The 16584-nt window shown below is 42.4% G+C and overlaps 1 protein-coding gene across 2 annotated transcripts; it reads left to right on the top strand.

The window, feature by feature from the left end:
- Positions 1-2551: 2551 nt before the first annotated feature.
- Positions 2552-15342, top strand: tbx5b (T-box transcription factor 5b). 2 transcript variants are annotated; one of them, XM_023413495.2, is made up of 9 exons: positions 2552-2931; positions 3821-3967; positions 4295-4389; positions 4723-4842; positions 6321-6468; positions 7998-8150; positions 9950-10041; positions 11049-11302; positions 13040-15342. In XM_023413495.2, the coding sequence occupies exons 2-9, from the start codon at positions 3827-3829 to the stop codon at positions 13624-13626; spliced, it is 1590 nt and encodes a 529-aa protein (XP_023269263.1). In that variant the 5' UTR covers positions 2552-2931; positions 3821-3826; the 3' UTR covers positions 13627-15342. The 2 variants fall into 2 exon arrangements, with proteins under 2 accessions (XP_023269263.1, XP_087032014.1); XM_087175888.1 differs by lacking the exon at positions 2552-2931 and having other exon boundaries at positions 3829-3967; positions 4330-4389.
- Positions 15343-16584: the final 1242 nt, after the last annotated feature.

Raw genomic sequence — 16584 nt, 5'->3', positions numbered from 1 at the left:
ATTAAATAATATTGTCCAGGAATACGCAAAATAATTACAATTTTCACAATAAAACAACGGATGACAACGATCTTTCACGTCTGTTGTACTCGGGCTCGATAAACAGTAAAGTGAGTTTTGCCACACTCATTTTGAATTATTTGTTTAAGAGGAGCAGTGTGTCCAGACTCACTTTTTTTTCTTAAGATTATTTTGTTTTTACACAAGAAATCCTCAGAATCATTCACTCATATTTTTACTTATTTCTGTATTACATTTTGGATGTAACTCCAGAGTCCAGAAAAGTTCACTCTGAGCCCTGGAAGTTTTCTTTACCGCTACATTTGTTCAAGAGGCTTAATTTTTTAAATAATTATAGCTTTTGTTTTATTTCCTTTTTTAATGCAGAGTAGTCTTTCCTCACATAACAAATATGTAGGTCTGCATTTTGATTCGCCATGTCTGTTTGTTTCTGCTTAGTTGGAAATCATTCAAATCACAAATTCTCAAGTAGACCTCCAACAAAACCCCACTGTAAATAAACATAATGAATGTGATAAACACAGGCTGTTTCAGGGTTTCCATATAAACTGGCAGCTAAACTGTAATATATCCAGGCTATAGTCTGATTGACATTGTTGAAATGAGCTACTGTATGTTTCCTTAACTGCTTTTTAGAATAAAACATTGGTTAGGCGTTTTCTACCTAGGATACTTCATAGTGTTCTCATAAAAAAAAAAAAATGTAACAAGGCGTTTCATCAGTCAACATTTGTTTTCTCAAATACTTTTGTATAGGCGACTAAATTATTATAAACTTCAAATTTGCCTGATAAAAAGTAGAAGAACAATAAATGATTTATTTTAAACTGTACTTAACTAATAATCTCCTGCACAGTGTGTAAACTCCTATTAACAGAAATTAACAGGCTTATTATTGGTTATCAGAGCAGATCAGAAACTTGATGGGTCCACCTTTACAAACGCACACACGATCGCGCGCGCGTGCACACACGCACACATCCACGTCCAAACAAGCACGCAGGTCCAATCTCTGGCAGTGGCTCCGCGCTCTCACTGCAGCACCAGCATGTCACGCTTTGCCGGAGAGGCTGTGCACCGCGCTGCTGTGAACCGGAGGTCTCTCACAGGGGAATTTGATATTTAAACACGGTAAGAGCTGCAGTTATGAACGCTTTTTCAAGCAAAAGATAGACAAATGCAGGTGCGCAAAAACCGTGAAATTCTCGTGCGTAAAAGGACGCATTTTACCCGCAAAATGTTCCTCCAGGCTGTAGTATTTTATTTCAGTGTGATTAAGCCTTTATTCAAATATCTAACACTATTTCGTTATATCTGTTCAAATTCAATATATCAACATAAGCTATAGCAGTTTGTACAGCAGGCTTTTTTAAACCATAAGCACCTGCCGTGTATCTAGTCATTATAATAGAAACATAGTGAACATCATGCACATTCCGTGTAAATAATTAATCCAAATTGTTAGTAAATCTGTTTTATAAAACGCCCTAAATGAAGAGACTGTGTATGATGAGGATGAGTGGGGTAAGGTGGACAGGAGAGGACACGCCGCTGTAGAAATAGGTATAGAAATGGGTAACGGAGGGAACCGGCTTGTTGACCCTGCAGTGACCTCTTCAACTTTAAACTCTGAATGCCTCCGGGATCTACAGTATTAATCCAGTCAAAGTGATGCGCGCACGCGTCAACCCGCTGCTGCTGCTATACAGGCCTCCCGTGCCTGCATCTATAATCTACTATGAGATAATATGTGTGTGTCCCCCATGTGAGATTAGGCCTGTGGGTTTTATAATTTTACAAGATGCACAAACCAAATCCACTTTACACCTGGGTGTGTTGATCACAGATAGCCGAACATTTGTGTTTTATGAACACATATAAGGCACTGGCATCAACTAACGATGACTATTCCAGCGCCTTCTCCACCAGTAAAGATAAAACCCTTTTTTCCCCCTTTTTTTTCTTTTGGTTACACATTTTTCTTTAGCTTTGTGGAAGTGGAGATGAATTACCTCAGAATTTGGGTAAAACATCTTTTCGTTTTCATACTGATTTGACTTGTAGTTGTCTTCACCTCACATCAGTGGTCAAAGGGTTTAAATAAAATGCAAGAGTAAAATATTCCCACTTCTCTGACCAACCAGCACAGTTAACTGGATAGGCCCAATTTTTTTTCAGGTCGAAAAGTAGTCAACGGTCACTTTGGGGTTTGCGTGATACATTATCAAGCAGAAAGTAACTATAAATGCTTCAGGGACGAATAGACAATATGAGAATTGATAATATTATTTTTGATAAATAAACAATGGTCGTTCGAGTGCGCGTGCATGTGTGGGTTTGTGTCTGCATGGTGTGTGTGCGTGTGCGTGTGTGTGTGTGTGTGTGTGTGTGTGTGTGTGTGATTGGCCAGTGTCACAGCCACGATTTGGCCTGCAGATACCGATGCACCGTGCAGACCTATGGGAGCGCAGGGGAGGCAGAAGGGGGAGGGCAGAATATCTGAGGCGGACTTGACTCCATTTGTAAGGAAGGGTCTGATCCGGGGGGGTTCAGATCAGGGCTCCCTCTGCGTCCGGGAGGGCAAGAAGGAGAGGAGCGAGATAAATGAGGAAGAAACTGCAGCCGCTTTGAACGGCTCTCAGCCTGTAGCCGGCGGTGGCAGGAGGCAGCGGAGCGGACGAGCCGCCGTCTGCGCGCAGGACAGCGCAGCGAGAAACAAACAACCCGTTGATATTTCGGAGCTGCACGGGGAACATGGTGGATTTTTGAGAGCCTCTCTACACAGCGTCATTTGGACAGTTGGATTAAATAATAATAATAATAATACAAGGAAATCATATCAACCCTGCAGAGCGCGCAGGAGCAGGATGAGCGTGTTTTCTGCAGGGACAGCAGAGCAGTGCGTTTGAGGTAAAGGGCCTCAGAGCGACTATCCAAAATACACACTCACGCACGCAGGCACACCATGATAAAGGCTGTGGTTAGCTCATTTGATGTCAATGATATGCACTTTAAGAGATGCTTACATTTTAAACCACGTGTAAGGCTAAACTCAAATTTTAACTGTTAACACCCTGGAATTTAAAGCTCCAGTTACTAAGTATTGCGTTTGAAATAGTCTACAAAATATGAATGGTAGTGCAATTAATATGAACCACTGTAGATAAAATAGCCTATATCTGGATTGTTAATGCATGATCAATAACAAGCTCTATCCCTTAGCCCTCTTCGAAAACAGTTTTAAAGTTCATGAACATTTAATCTCCTTTTAAGTGGAAGCTTGTAATTAGGTTATTGGATCAGTCAGTGTAAGCCATTGTAATGTGGGCTAATGTGAGACATTATCCTTATGCTAAAGAGAAACCCACAGGTTATTAGTGTTTTTTCACCCTAATATCAATGAACGTCTGTAGCCTTCATAATAAAGGTCAGCATTAACACTTTGTGCAAAGACTCTCCACCACATATCAACCGTCCAACAGTTTGGGTTACTTATTATAGATTATAGGTAGAGCATCAGTGTTTAGTCCTATCCATTGCAAAAATGTAATAGTAAATATTTGTATCATAGCTCAGAGTTTTGTTTGAGACTAACCTTAATTTGCAAAAACAGACATGTTTCAAAATATATTTCTCGTAACTTTAATATGAAATGTTCAGCGACAACTTCAGTCTGAACTATTACTAAATCAAAATGACTAAATGTGTGTGTGTGTGTATGTGTGTGTATGTGTGTGTGTGTGTGTGTGTTTGTGTGTGTGTGTGTGTGTGTGTGTCTCTCTCTCTCTCTCTCTCTCAGTGGGACATGGCAAACGGAGGGGACCAGTTCGGCCTTGCAGAGCGTCCGGACTCAGACTGCATGGATTCCCCAAAAGAAACCAAACAGGAAAATCCCAGCTACACCTTAAACTCACCGGCCTCACCGCAGACAGCGTCCAGCCAGCAGGTACTGTGGAGCCTAATGTAGATATGGATTTACTCATTATTGAGTTCAACTGACCTCAAGTCAGCGGTCTTTGTCAAAACAAACCGAAGCACAAGGAATTTATTGACGCAGTAGAGAAATTTTTATTTTGTTGAATTTACCAAAACCACTAAATCATTAGCATTTCAAATATACGAATCGCTATAAAATTACTATATAAACTGCATTTAATTTTGAAAAAATAAATCGAGTGTGTTATTCATTTGTAGGCCCTGTGTTCTGCTTTAGTTTTACTTCCAGAAGACTTGCTCTGCATTTGTAGTGAGCACTGTTTATATTTTGCTGCAGGGGATGGAGGGAATCAAAGTTTTCCTTCATGACAGGGAACTCTGGACGAAGTTTGATGAAGTGGGAACTGAAATGATCATCACTAAGGCTGGAAGGTAGGAGGAAAAAATAACTCTCTGTTGACTACATAAAATAGATTTTGACTTTGGGTGTATTTGATTTACTCTATCATGATTTTTTTTGTGTGTGTGTGTGTGTGTTTCATGAAGCCAGGCATTTCACTAAAACGCTGTAGGAGAATTGAATGAAGAATGATTTTTTTAATGAATCGCAGTCCTGGCCCAACATAATGTAACATATGCATGTGGCATTAAGGCCCTCGAGGGACATGTTGTCTCAGAGGAGCACAAAGGCCTATGTATTATTAACATCAAGTGTTTTTCTAATCTAAATCTCCTTGTGTTTTTCCCTGAACACGTGCCCTGTAGGAGGATGTTCCCCAGTTACAAGGTGAAGGTCACAGGCCTCAACCCAAAAACCAAGTACATACTCCTCATGGACATTGTCCCCGGGGATGACCATCGCTACAAATTTGCAGACAACAAATGGTTCGTATATGACAACACTTCATATTTATCAGAGTAATCGTCTGAATCCAAACTCAGTGGACCACACCCTCGGAAACCTGTGATAGGCTAATGTGATCAAATATGCCGTGCAGCAGTAGCCATGTCTGTACAGGTCAGCTTTCCCATGATGGATTCACAATTATGTTTATTATAATATTTAACCTTGTTATGGTGGGGGGGCTAACGGATTGAATGCTAAATAACATGATAGATCGTTGGCTATGGAAAAAACAATAACCTAAATCAATTTCTTGATCAGTAATTATTTTCCCCCACATTTTCACATGTCACCTTGTTGCCACTTTATTATCATATGTGGTCATGAATGTTTGAGTCTGATAAATCAGTAAAAGGAAATCCGTCTATACCGTGTTGTTGTGGGTTTATACCCTCCGCTCCATCCCCGCCTGCGCGCACTGGGTAAAGGTCAGCTCCCTCTTGCAGACCGGGGTGGCCTAGTTCCCCGTGTTTCCCCCCAGTGTCTGCCCGCCGGTTGAATCAGAGTGTGAAGGGTTCACCGGGCGGACAGACGACACAGACCGGATTAAAGTCTCCTGTTCAACTGTTGTGTTGTGCTGAGGGGAAAATCCGAGCAGACCACTGACTCTTACAGTGAGAGCCATCAATGCTCTGCCTCCTCACAGCATCAGACACTCGGTCATTGCAACGCAACGGGCCGGACACCGGGGATTGTGGATAAACCAGTGTGACACGGAGTCCCAGCTCAGAGCCTCGGCCCAATGGAGGCGCGGGGTGTTTATAGAGAGAAGTTGCTGCTGTAGCCTGAAGGCATTTTTCCGAGATAAAGTTTGTGTGTGTGTGTGTGTGTGTGTGTGTGTGTGTGTGTGTGTGTGTGTGTGTGTGTGTGGGAGATGAATCCCCTCAAATATAACAGGCTGTAAAATATGATATCATACATGCCAATTTATTTTTTAGTTTGACCTTCACGCTTAGGCTACACATTGCAGAGTCAACAGAGGCCAGGCTTCACATGAACTTGATCACTATTCTTCTAGGCCTTGCTTCAGAGTCTCTGGCACTAACTACCTTCTGTTAAAAGCGAGAAAATAGATCACTCAGATCAGATTGTTGTTTTAGTTTTGTGACGATTTATTTCAGCAGACGGGTCCGGCGCCTCATCAACAACATCGCTCCTGCAGAGAAAGCAGAGGCTACAGCAAATCTGGGAGCAGAGCGAGTTAATTTGAGTCCGCTGAGCTAAGGTCCAGATGTGGCTATCTGTGTAAACTTCAGCAAAACGCGGTGCATTTGGAGTCTGTCTAATTAAAGCACCAGATAGACCCTCTGCAGCCGGCGGCAGCTCAGGCCTCCTGCGCGGCGTGGCGCCGGCCAGAGCGTGTGCACGTCCGCTCAGACAAACCACTGTGACCCACTGAGCGTCATTGTCTAACTGACTGTTTTTGTGGTCTGCTCCATTTTTTTTCTTGGCCGTTTAGGTCGATAACGGGAAAGGCAGAGCCCGCGATGCCGGGGAGACTCTACGTCCACCCGGACTCTCCCGCCACCGGGGCGCATTGGAGCCGCCAGCTCGTCTCTTTTCAGAAGCTGAAACTCACCAACAACCACCTGGACCCATTTGGACATGTGAGCCCTCTTAACAACATTTCCCAAGTGTGGTGGATTGCCTGTTTATGTACAGACAAAACAAGGAAATTTGTTGTTTATCTGTTTGAAATAGAATCAGAGCGTTTGGAGTGTGTTTATAGGCCTCTAGTTTGAGGCTGCTTCCAATAAAAGTCGTTGAAAAACAATACGCTCGTGAGGACACCAATCATAAATTTAAATATCAAATATCCATAATATGCATTTTAAATAAGTAACAGAGTAGCCTAATGGTTTTAATTTAAGAAGAATGATTGCACAACTGCTACAGTCACAGGTCCGGTCCAGCAGAGAGGCTCAGCCCGAGGAGCCCCATTCAGTCCTCAGCTGGCAGCACAGACTGTGTAACTCAGCAGACATCACAACACAGCACAAATCACCACTAGGGCAGAGCGGACACAATTCAGACTCCACACACTCATTCCCGCCGTGCCCAGCTTTCCCACTGACGCACCACGCAGCCTATAGTAACAGTCTACTACTTTATACATTGGGCGCAATGAACTACACCGGCGCGCCAGCACCCTTGCGCACCCATGTGTGTGTCCGCGCAGAAACAAACAGAAACATCATCTTTTCACATTTGGTAAATTAGAGGTAATGATTTCAGTGGCTTTAAAGTCCATTAGCTAATGCATGTCACAGGCGGACACGTCACTGCGATTAAACTGAGCCCCCCTGGATAAACAAACGTGGTCCAATTAAAAAGCACTTGTGGAGTTGTCGGTGTCGTGGGAAATAGTTCAGACCGTGAGTTGTTATAGTTTTACATCACTGGTATGTCCAGGCCAAATGTAGCAAAGTTAGAGGCAGGTGGACATTAGAAATGCTGCAGTAATAAGTAGTCACCACTAACCTTTCAAGAAGTTGCTTCCAATGTTGCTGCCAAGTTAATGATCAGTGAACGTGGGAAATCTGGAACATCAAATTATATAGTTTAAATTTAGGCCTGAATATCCAGTCCTGTGGATTCAGATCTTACATAACTATGTGTTGTTTGGTTTGGGTCAGAAAATGGTCACAGATGTCATATTTGATCAGTAGATTAAAATAAACAATGTGTAATATGATTCACTAATCAGTTTGTTTTCATGTATGATTTTTTTTAGCTGCATTTAAATGAAAAAAAGACTTTCATAAGTCATTTTTGGTAATTGTTCTAACCAGAGCAGGTAAAAAAAACATCATATTATTTCTATATTCATGCAGGACTCATGCCCACAGAATTTGGCTACGGTCTTGGAGGGAGGCCATGTAAACAAAAATCACTTATTTGTTTTTCATGTTGACTTACACCAGTTTGATCCTGCTCATATGTTAAGCATGAATCTTTGTTTCATGTCAGCCCAGAAATCTGGTGTATCTTGACTATAGGTGGGCCTACCCTTCACATGGTCTCCAGTTCAGTCCAGTCCAGGTCCCAGCATCTGCTGCAGTGTTTTTTTTTTTTTTTTTTTGAAACACAGAGACAGCTCTGTCAGCCTCACCTTCTCAATCTCTCCCCTGTACAGATAATACTCAACTCCATGCACAAATACCAGCCTCGTCTCCATATCGTCAAGGCGGACGAGAACAACGGCTTCGGCTCTAAAAACACAGCTTTCTGCACCCACGTCTTCTCTGAGACTGCCTTCATCGCTGTGACGTCCTACCAGAACCACAAGGTAGACTTTGCACACTACTGAGAGAGTGTTAAAGGTCAGGAACTATCCTACCCACATGTTTTGGAGAGGTGCCACCTAAACCTCCTTTATGGAACTACAATAAAATTTTGGATTAAACCATATAAATACAATAAGGTCACTGTGAGTCACTGCTAGTCCCGGTAGGAATGTAATAATAATTGATGTTTATACATTAGTTGGTGTTTGAATATGAAGTGTACTGATTTGCTACAGGCTGGAGCTAAAGGCAACCTCGTGATTATTCAAACAATGGAACAAATGGAGCTCAAAGTCTTCAGATCTGTTCTACTGTAGAATCTGTGACCACTTAGACAAGTGCATGAAGTTTTGCCTTTGGTCACTGGGCACATTCAAACTTCTGCCTCACACACACACAAACACACACACACACACACACACACACACACAGACACTCTTTCTCTGTTTGTATTACCGTCTGTATTTTGTGTCCAGAAAGTCAATTTGCATGTTCTTTGTTTATGTGTCCTTACTCAGTATTTGTAAACATGTCCAAAAATAAATTATGTGCGTGTGCGTGTGCGTGTGCGTGTGTGTGTGCGTGCGTGTGTGTGTGTGTGTGTGTGTGTGTGTGTGTGTGTGTGTGTGAGAGAGAGCACATGTAAGTGTTGGTATGTAATGACCTGTTTCTTTCCCTTGATCTTGGCTGGTCCAGTTTCCTTTGTCTTTGTCTTTGACGGACTGCGGCCTTATAAGCCTTGAACTCTGCTGATAAACTTTTCACAGGGTAGCTTCAATTTGATCACATTTCATAACGAATCATAAATAACATGAATAAATACATTGCAACTACATTATTTTCTACAAAGTTTTGCAATTCTTTTCCTTAATTTTTACATATTATATATCTTGTCAGTAAAATTGCTCACCTGAGAAAATTCACCAAATCTTTGTGTTTATAATTTTTAATTCATTGTATAATAAATAGTGTACAATCAAAAGTTTGTATATATATTGTATTTTAAGCTTACTACTAATTTATACTTATATTATTATTATTATTATTATTATTATCAGTAGAAGTGGAATTAAGTGAATTAGTTTTAAGTTTTGCTAATTATTTGAAATTTTCTGAACCATTACATCCGTGTATGCAATGTAGTTATTGCGTAAAAAAATCCTAAACTCTGTAGTTGTATCATACATACAGAAACACGTAGATCTGATACCACATTTGTTGTACAGTATAGAAATTACAGCTGTGGAGCAAATAGTGTGGCGGAGGTCGATATCAGAATTATCGACACTTCAAAGTTTGTTTGGACCTGAGCTCGTGTCAGGTCTCCAGTCCGCTCGCCTGCTCTGTGATGGACGTGGTCTTTAGCTAAATGAAATCCTTCAAAACACAAAGGTTTCCCTCCATGACATCAATGAGAAAAGTTTGAGGACTTAACATCAAAGCTCTCAGCTTTGGACCTCTAAAAGCTTTGGCCTGAAATCCTTAAACCTGGCGAGTGTTTGGGTAAACAGTTTATTCTGTGTCAGCTGGCGAGAACACTGTCCACTCCGTTAGAAACGTCAGTGGCTGAGGAATGTTGGCCGTGCAGAGCTTCAGTGGGGCTGCTTTTAACATCTGCAGGGCCTCTGACTAATAGTAAACTATTGACTTTCAGTCAATGATGAGAACAGTGGAAGACTGAATGTGCCTTTGGACCTATATGTGTCTTTGCATGGATGAAACCCTGGGTCTTTTTGAGCCTGAGCGTCCTGTGGTGTAATACTAGTGTCTAAGTGAAAGGTTTTCTGTGTTTCATCCTCAGATTACGCAGCTGAAGATCGAGAATAATCCTTTCGCTAAGGGCTTCAGAGGCAGCGACGACAATGAGCTGCACCGCATGGCCAAGCTGCAAGGGTGAGCACAGCTTTGTTAGCGTGTGTGTTGGTGTTTCCAGTATCTGTGTGCGTGTGTGTGAACATTTATAGGAAACAAAATCTATTCTTCTCTTTTTCTCTCCCTCACCCAGAGGGGAGGGTTGTTATGATGGGGTACATATGGTCTAAGATGTGTGTGTGTGTGTGTGTGTGTGTGTCTGTGTGTGTGCGAGCGAGCGAGCCGAGCCAAGTGGTAAAAGAGATGTGAGCCATTGTCACCTGAAGCTTGATCTCAGCCTGAAACCTCGTCCAAAACGTGCAGCACAAACACTGAGCATCAGTTCCTGCATTGATAGATCACATTGCTGCTGGTCTATTAGTCTGTCACCGCTGATCAGCTGATGGCCTTACATGGTGTCTGTTTGTGAGATGAGCTAATCTCCATTCAAGCTCCGTTGTGGCAGGCAGTTTAGAGATTTTAGCGAGCCAATGGGAGAGGCTGTTACTGTGTGGAGGGAGAAGAAAGAGAAGGGAGGAGGAGAAGGAGGGAGAGAGGGTGGTATTAAATGCAGCAGCCCTGTGTTATTGTGCTGCTGTGGCGGAGAGGAGAGGAGAGGAGAGGAGTCTATCTGAAGTGACACACGGATGGATGTTTATTTTTAGAGCAGCGAATTATCTCACAACAGCACTGACTGTGATTGTGTGTGCGTGCGTGTGTGAGAGTGTGTGTCACTGTCTCAGCGAGAGTCGAGGGGAGATGTGGCCTGCTGTCCCCTACATACCACAGAGTTCACCAAGAGGGCAGTGTGCACAGGGAGAGGGAGAGAGAGATCAGAGCTGAAAGGATGAAAGACTTGAAAGAAAAAGAAAAGAAAAGAAAAAAGACCACAAACCACCCTGCAGAATTTAATCTACCTTAAAATACCTGTACAGAGTCAGGAAAGGCAGTTTTGAGCTTTGTGCAGCATACCTGAGGCCATAACAACATCAGATGCAAATTGTTGCTCCTGCTGTTATTCTCAACTCACCTCTCTCTTTCTGTTTCAGCAAGGACTACCCAGTGGTCCCCCGCAGTACCGTCCGCCAGAGAGCCTGCTCCACTGGGAGTCCTTTCAGCGGGGAGGGGCGGGGTCTGAGAGGCTCCCCCGAGGCTGTCGGATCCCCCTACAGCTGTGAGAACGGCTTGAACAGCAGCAGCAGTCCCCAGGAGCTGCTGAGCGCTCCCCCCACGCATTACACCCTGCCTCATCCTCCCCTGCAGCACGGCCAACAGCCGCAGGTCTTCCACTGCAAGAGGAAAGGTAGGAGGAAGCTCTGCGCCGTGTGACAGAGAATTACTGCCGAAGTCTTGAGATATAAAGACAAGTTTACAAAGCTATGACCCATTTATTTTGATATTCACCGAGTTATTGTAATAGTTATTGTACACGTGGAAACAAACAGTGTTTATCTCACTTTAAAAATGATTTGTGAATGATATTACACCCCCTAACGTTTCCTTATACCAAGTAGGAAAATCTCCCCTGAGCAGCCGTAAAACTGATAATGACTGGTTTCTCTCACCTGATATATAGTTTATGAACAATAAACAGCTTTGGGTAAATGTCGTAGTAATTGAGTTTCTGTTTTCAGGTCACAAAAAGGACCATTACAGTGGTTTTACATGTTTTTGCCAATTGATTACTAATTTACAAAGTTACAGTTATTTGTATAAACTAAAAGTTATAAACTATTATCTAAAGCATGGTATCCATGAATTTAGTTAAAAAATGTTGATGTTTCTCAGCCAACTGCAAAGGTAATAATGTAATTACTATACATAATATGTAACTAAGAAAAAGGAGTTGAGTTTTATTTTACAGGCAGATTTTGAGTCTCTTCAGGCTGTTTTTATAAACTCCTGAAAATAATGGAAATCATGAAGAGGAAATAGAAAAACAAATTTGGCAACTTTCAATGCGTATGGTGAATTTTAAAAAGTTATGTTTGTAGCTATGTGCAGGTGTTGATTTATTTGTACTATTGTAGGAAATCAACTCAAAGACCACAGTGACATTTATTTGTGCTGTGACATTCAGTTCAGTTTGTGTTTGCAGGCTGCGTGGAATCATCATCAACAAATGACTGTTTATTTATTTACACATGTTTACATAGGTCTACTCAGACATATGAATCAACAACTAAAAGAAAGCCAGTAACGTGCAACGTCTGAAAATACCAAAAACATTTTCTAAGGCTGTAACTAAAGTCAACTTTGTGTTACACTTAACTGATCACCTAACTAATCATGGGTTTAACTCAGGAGTCAGGTTAGCGCTGCTCTCAGGCCTGTGAGATTAAATGAACATGCTCGTCTCTACACGCAGATTTCATACCAAGCAAGGCACTAAAGGCTTTTTCAATCTGGACTATAATACCCCTGTTAATAGGGGGTGCGTATTGTTTGAAATTTATTATTGCAAAACTATTGATGCTATTGGAAATACCTACATTTTAGGATCAAGAGCAAAAGAATATATTGTCATTGCCTCGCGTTGAGAAATATAAACTTATACATAAAACACAACACTTTGTTTCATTTAAGAAAGCAAGACAAATGTTTTAAATATTAAATGTTGTCTAAATACAAGGAGCCATACAAGCAGTGTGCGTAAATAACATACAGACTATAACTGCAAAATGATGATTTAAATCAGAAACTAGGATCACAGAATAATTTGAAGGTTTATGATAAACTGTGATTTGGACACATTTTGTTTGGCACCAAGTCGTAAAGAGATAAAACACTTTTCCTTTTCTTCTGGCAGCATTACAGATAAACTATACTTTAATCCTGGCATCATGTTTATATTTAAGTTAATGTCATACGTATTCTCAAATCAGCCATGCTAATTCAACTTTTCTTCATGTGTACATTTTGTTCTCGTCTCCGTTGCTTGAACTGTCTGAAGTCAGAACGATTGCGCTGGAACTTTCTCAGTTCTCACTTACTGTCAAATGTAAAATCAACAGAATGTTTTCTCTCTGTCTGTCTGTAGTGGAGGACAACTGCCCTTCAGGAAACCGCCAGCACCCATACAAGAAACCCTTCACTGGTAGCTCACCCAGTGAGGGCGAGTCTTACTATCACCCCTCCTCCTTCCCTCCTCCTCCACCTGGTCTGTCCAACAACACTGCCCTGGGTCTCACTGACTCCCCCTACAGCTCAGACATGGGACAGCGTCAGGCGTGCATGTTTGCCAGCTCAGAGCCCAGACTGGATGAACTCAACTGTACATCCTGGTCGTACACCTGTCCGCTCCCTTCTGCAATGACCCCCATGGAACCCTACCCACCTTATACCCCTCATCCTCCCTACAGCTCCAGCCCTCAGGGCTCTCGACTCAGCGCCATAACCCACCAGAGCTCTCCGCCGCTGGGAGAACACATCGCCCACGACCCCTATCAGAGCCAGAGCTCTGGACCTCCATCTCAGAGCTCCCAACACATTCACAGCAGGCAGCTCAGCCCTCCTCTAAGAGAGTATCCTCGCTACACGCCCAACCTGTCTCCTCCTCTATATCACACACTAGAGACGCACACACACATCAGGTGTGGAGTACCAGAGTGGAGTGCAGCCTCCTAACTGAACCAGAGGACGTACCTGAGAGACTGATTATTGGACAGAGAGTCTCAAACTCAGTGAGCCTTCTTCCTGCTCTTTTGAAAGATGCTGCAGCGTATACAGACTAAATATGATATTACCTTTGTAACATAATTGTGAAAAGTGTGATCTTGTGCTGTGTGAAGAGGTCTCATCTATTAGCCATGTTTCTCCCCTGTGCTGGATGGAGCGGTGGATTGTTGAAGACTGGACTTGGACATCCATGAAGTTTCAGATGTTTGGAAAAAAAAAAAAAAAAGCAGCACAATCAAAGTTGTAGTTTATCATCTTTTCATAACTCAAAGACTGGTGTCATCCAAATGTTTGCACTGTGAGCCCTGTTAAGGCCAGACTGTGAACAGCACTAGGCTGTTTTCCTCTCAATGACTCCCGCTCTTTGCATTGTCAAGGATGTAAATAGTGACCCAATGTCAAACAGGCAGTAACATTTACTGACCAAAATAATCTCAGCTCTCACAGCAGAGCCTGAGGGAGACATTTTTTCTCTTTTAGTTGAGCAAAACACAGCTCCATGCTCAGTCTCAGTGAAGGAGAAAAGGCATGAGTTGTCTGTGTGTGTGTCTCTGCGTGCGTGCGTGCGTGCGTGCGTGCGTGTGTGTGTTTGTATGTAAAGCCTATGTCAGCTCAGCTCAAGGATGCTATGAGTTAATTTCCAATGAGACAGGCAGTAGTAGCTGCAGGCGCTGCACCGTGGAGATAAACAGTTTGTTTAGACCACGCTACAGGCTGAAAGACCTGTAAACACTGTTTCCACTGCATTCTGGGTAAATGCACAACTCAGCGTCACGCAGCTGTCACCACTGTCCTCTCAGTCACCCCCAGCTGACCAATCAGCTTTCTCCGCTCAATGACAGCCAACCAATGAGCATGCACCTCTCTTTTATCCCCAGCTGACCAGTCAGAGCTGGAGCGTAGCGTGCTATGTGTGTGCGTGTGTGATGGCCCATTTTTGTTTGTCTCTGAATTATTCATGAGTCCAGTGTTGATTCTTGACATGCAAGGATGTCTCAGCAAACACAAAGAAATACAGTGCTGTAAATGTGCTCTTTATTAGTTAAATCTAAATCGGTCCCTGTCATATCCATACACCATTACTCCATTAATTGCTTTGACTAGATTGGGTTGAGTGCATTTCCCTGCAGATTTGGGTTTTTACTTTCAACCTTGTAGCTAATTGTAAAGAAACATTTGTGGCTCCTTTCATGCACGCAAGCTGAGATTTTGTTTTTATTTTTGTGTCATGAAGCAGTTTTTATATTTCCACCCAGGTGTTATACATGCAGTAACATGTGAGAAGGTGCTCTAACACTGCAAACCATCCAGGATGCAGAGAGCAGATCCTCATCATTCCTTGTTATGTATTTGATGTGTGTGCGTGAGTATGTGTGTGACAGTGAGCTGTAAAGATGAAAATGTTTGTGTTTTATAGACTTTTTTCCTGCCAATAGTATTTATTACTCTAGATTTATAAAGATGACCTTGTTGTTAACTTGTGAAACAAGACGGTATCATTCGGAGACATTTGTTTCTCTTTGAAGGTTTGTGTCTGGTTTCACCCTCCATCTCCAAACGGTGATAAATAGTTGTGATAAGCAAAATTTTTTTCTGTTCTATGGAAATAAAGACAGATTTATATGAAGAAATGGAATAAATTTTAGAGAACTTTGCGTAAGTCAATTGGTTGTAGTGTTCTTCTTTGTGGTTAGATGACAAACACAGCAGAGACAAACTATTAACATTCCCAGTGGGTTATTTAAAGTACATTCAGCACCTTGGGAGTGGAAACTCTTTTAAGTGCAGTGCAACTTATCAGTTTCAATGCATGTATGAATATGAAGGACCTGATAACAACACTAGCCTGCACCCTTTCACAAATATATGCTCCAAAAGTGTCTGACAATCTTATTCAACATATTGGAGTATTGTTTAAAGCGTAACAGTGTGTACTATGTTGTCTTATCAAGTATAAGGGACCCCAGTGTCTCCAACTCTTCCATTTAGCAGCGAAACCCTCCAGAGTGGTGTGGGTGCTGGGGTGCTGTGTATACCTTGTCCGCCTCCTCTTATCTCTGACAGGTTGTTTGGCATCTCCAGTCCTCACCAGCTGGACCCCTTCACTGACGACCTGCTGCCCAGGGAGGGGAGGGGTCTGCTGGGATGGAGGACAAAGAAAGGTTGGGGTGTGTTGGTGGTCCCCCCCTTTCTCTCAGCTTCCCCTACAGGCCACCATTCACAATCCTTCCTCTCCCCTGGCATCTCATGTCGTGTCTCACACAGCCAAGCTAACTTATTACACCTTACACCTGCTGAGAGTATTGAAAGCACATATTTTCAAAGAACAGATGGACGTTAACACAGAAAGATTTATTTGCGAAGGTTGTTAAATCATTAAACTTCAAACCCAGTGTATTTACATTTAATTACATAGTTCAATGTGTGTTAGAAGTTGTCAGGTCATTTTTCTCTTTTCTTCCTTTCTCTCTCTCTTTCATACACCATGAGGTCAAAGGTTAAGCAGGCAGCTCTTCAGAGGGTCTGTTCCTCCTTAACCCTTCGTCTCTAGTCAAACTCCGGCCTGGACGGACGAGGAGAGGGGGAGAGGAGGGGGAGAAAGAACGAGATCTCAGGGGCCTCCTGCTTTGAAGATGGATTGCATCGCTTCATCCTTGCTTGTACAGTAACAGAGCTCTGTGATGGCCTCTGTATGGCTGGGAGTTAGCTGGGAGAGTAAAGCTTTGGGTAAAGTGGTAAAGTAATATTAAACACAGCCAGTATGTGTGTGAGAGTGTGTGAGAGTGTGTGTGTGTGTAATCCATCTATGGAGGACTTTCTCAGACATACTGGTTGGACAGTAGATTGATGAACCTTTGTGATCAAAGAGCCTAAGTGGTGCTTATCGTTATCTCCCCGACACCCCCC

Source organism: Seriola lalandi, unplaced genomic scaffold, assembly GCF_002814215.2.
Source record: "Seriola lalandi dorsalis isolate HSWRI2012SDOR001 ecotype SW California unplaced genomic scaffold, Sedor1 jcf7180002054517, whole genome shotgun sequence".
Lineage (NCBI taxonomy): Eukaryota > Metazoa > Chordata > Actinopteri > Carangiformes > Carangidae > Seriola > Seriola lalandi.
Note: the sequence above shows the minus strand (reverse complement) of the source record. Positions and strands in the feature narration are given on the sequence as shown.

Coding starts and splice junctions, on each gene's coding strand:
- tbx5b (XM_023413495.2), top strand. CDS start 3,827: ATGGCAAACGGAGGGGACCAGTTCGGCCTTGCAGAGCGTCCGGACTCA. Junction 6,469..7,997: donor ACCTGGACCCATTTGGACAT/GTGAGCCCTCTT, acceptor TCCCCTGTACAG/ATAATACTCAACTCCATGCA. Junction 10,042..11,048: donor CGCATGGCCAAGCTGCAAGG/GTGAGCACAGCT, acceptor TTTCTGTTTCAG/CAAGGACTACCCAGTGGTCC.